This window comes from Carlito syrichta, unplaced genomic scaffold (assembly GCF_000164805.1).
Source record: "Carlito syrichta isolate Samal-C Ts95f unplaced genomic scaffold, Tarsius_syrichta-2.0.1 Scaffold270753, whole genome shotgun sequence".
Classification (NCBI taxonomy): Eukaryota; Metazoa; Chordata; class Mammalia; order Primates; family Tarsiidae; genus Carlito; species Carlito syrichta.
The window spans coordinates 1-805 of NW_007214849.1; the positions used below are offsets into that span (position 1 = coordinate 1).

Below are 805 nucleotides of genomic sequence, written 5' to 3' on the forward strand. Positions count from 1 at the left end.
ACACACTATAGTAATAAGCCCGTGGCGGTCACGTTTAAAGCCACAGAGATTCTATAAATGAGAACAAAGTGATTTGATTGAATATTATGGCAGAAAGGAAGTTTTTATAACCCAATAAAGCATAGCCAGAGACACAAAATAATAAGAGTATAGAGAATAGCAACGAACTTTATTCATAACACTACCAATTCTATTCATTCTTTCTCTTATTCGCGATGAGTTCTTGCCAAGTCGCAGAGGCTAGAGTGCAGTGGCTATTCACCAGGAAGAACAGAGCTCACTGTAGCCCCAAACTCCTGGGCTCAAGCATTCCTCTTGCTTTAGCCTCCCCAGGAGCTGGGACTACAGGCAACACTCTACCAACTTTAACAGACGCTCAAATGCACACCCAGTTCACTCACCATTGCTGCCCAGAGCCTTCATGGTGACCTCCATCTGTGCGTATTCATAATTGAAGTTAATTTCACTGGACACCTCACTGGAGGAGTCTCCATCTACATCCAGCTGCTCGGAACTATTATCATTCTTCATGGAAGTGTCTTGGTCCTCATCCTCTCGTTCTGCTTTCTTTTTCTTTTTAGGCAAATTGAGTCTGGGGGGAGGTAAGAAAAGAGTATTATTTTAAAAATCAAGATAGGCACTTATTCATTCTACTCATTAAATACTAGCATTTGCTAGAAGCCAAGTGGATACCATTTAAGTACAAAGCAATTACTATACTCAGGAATTTTATATTCTAGTAGTAGAAATAAAGCACCTACATGCAGGCAAACAGTTACAGCTGAAAGCATGACACCAGACCACA

The 805-nt window shown here is 40.9% G+C and overlaps 1 protein-coding gene across 1 annotated transcript in view; it reads right to left on the bottom strand.

The window, feature by feature from the left end:
- Positions 1 to 401: 401 nt before the first annotated feature.
- LOC103254121 (kinesin-like protein KIF13B) overlaps positions 402 to 805 on the bottom strand; it is a gene marked incomplete at its 3' end in the record, with an annotated part of 123883 nt that continues 123479 nt past the window's right edge. The window contains exon 18 of the mRNA XM_008052272.2: positions 402 to 592. Coding sequence (XP_008050463.2) covers positions 402 to 592 — 191 coding nt within the window. The remainder of the gene's footprint in view (positions 593 to 805) is intronic.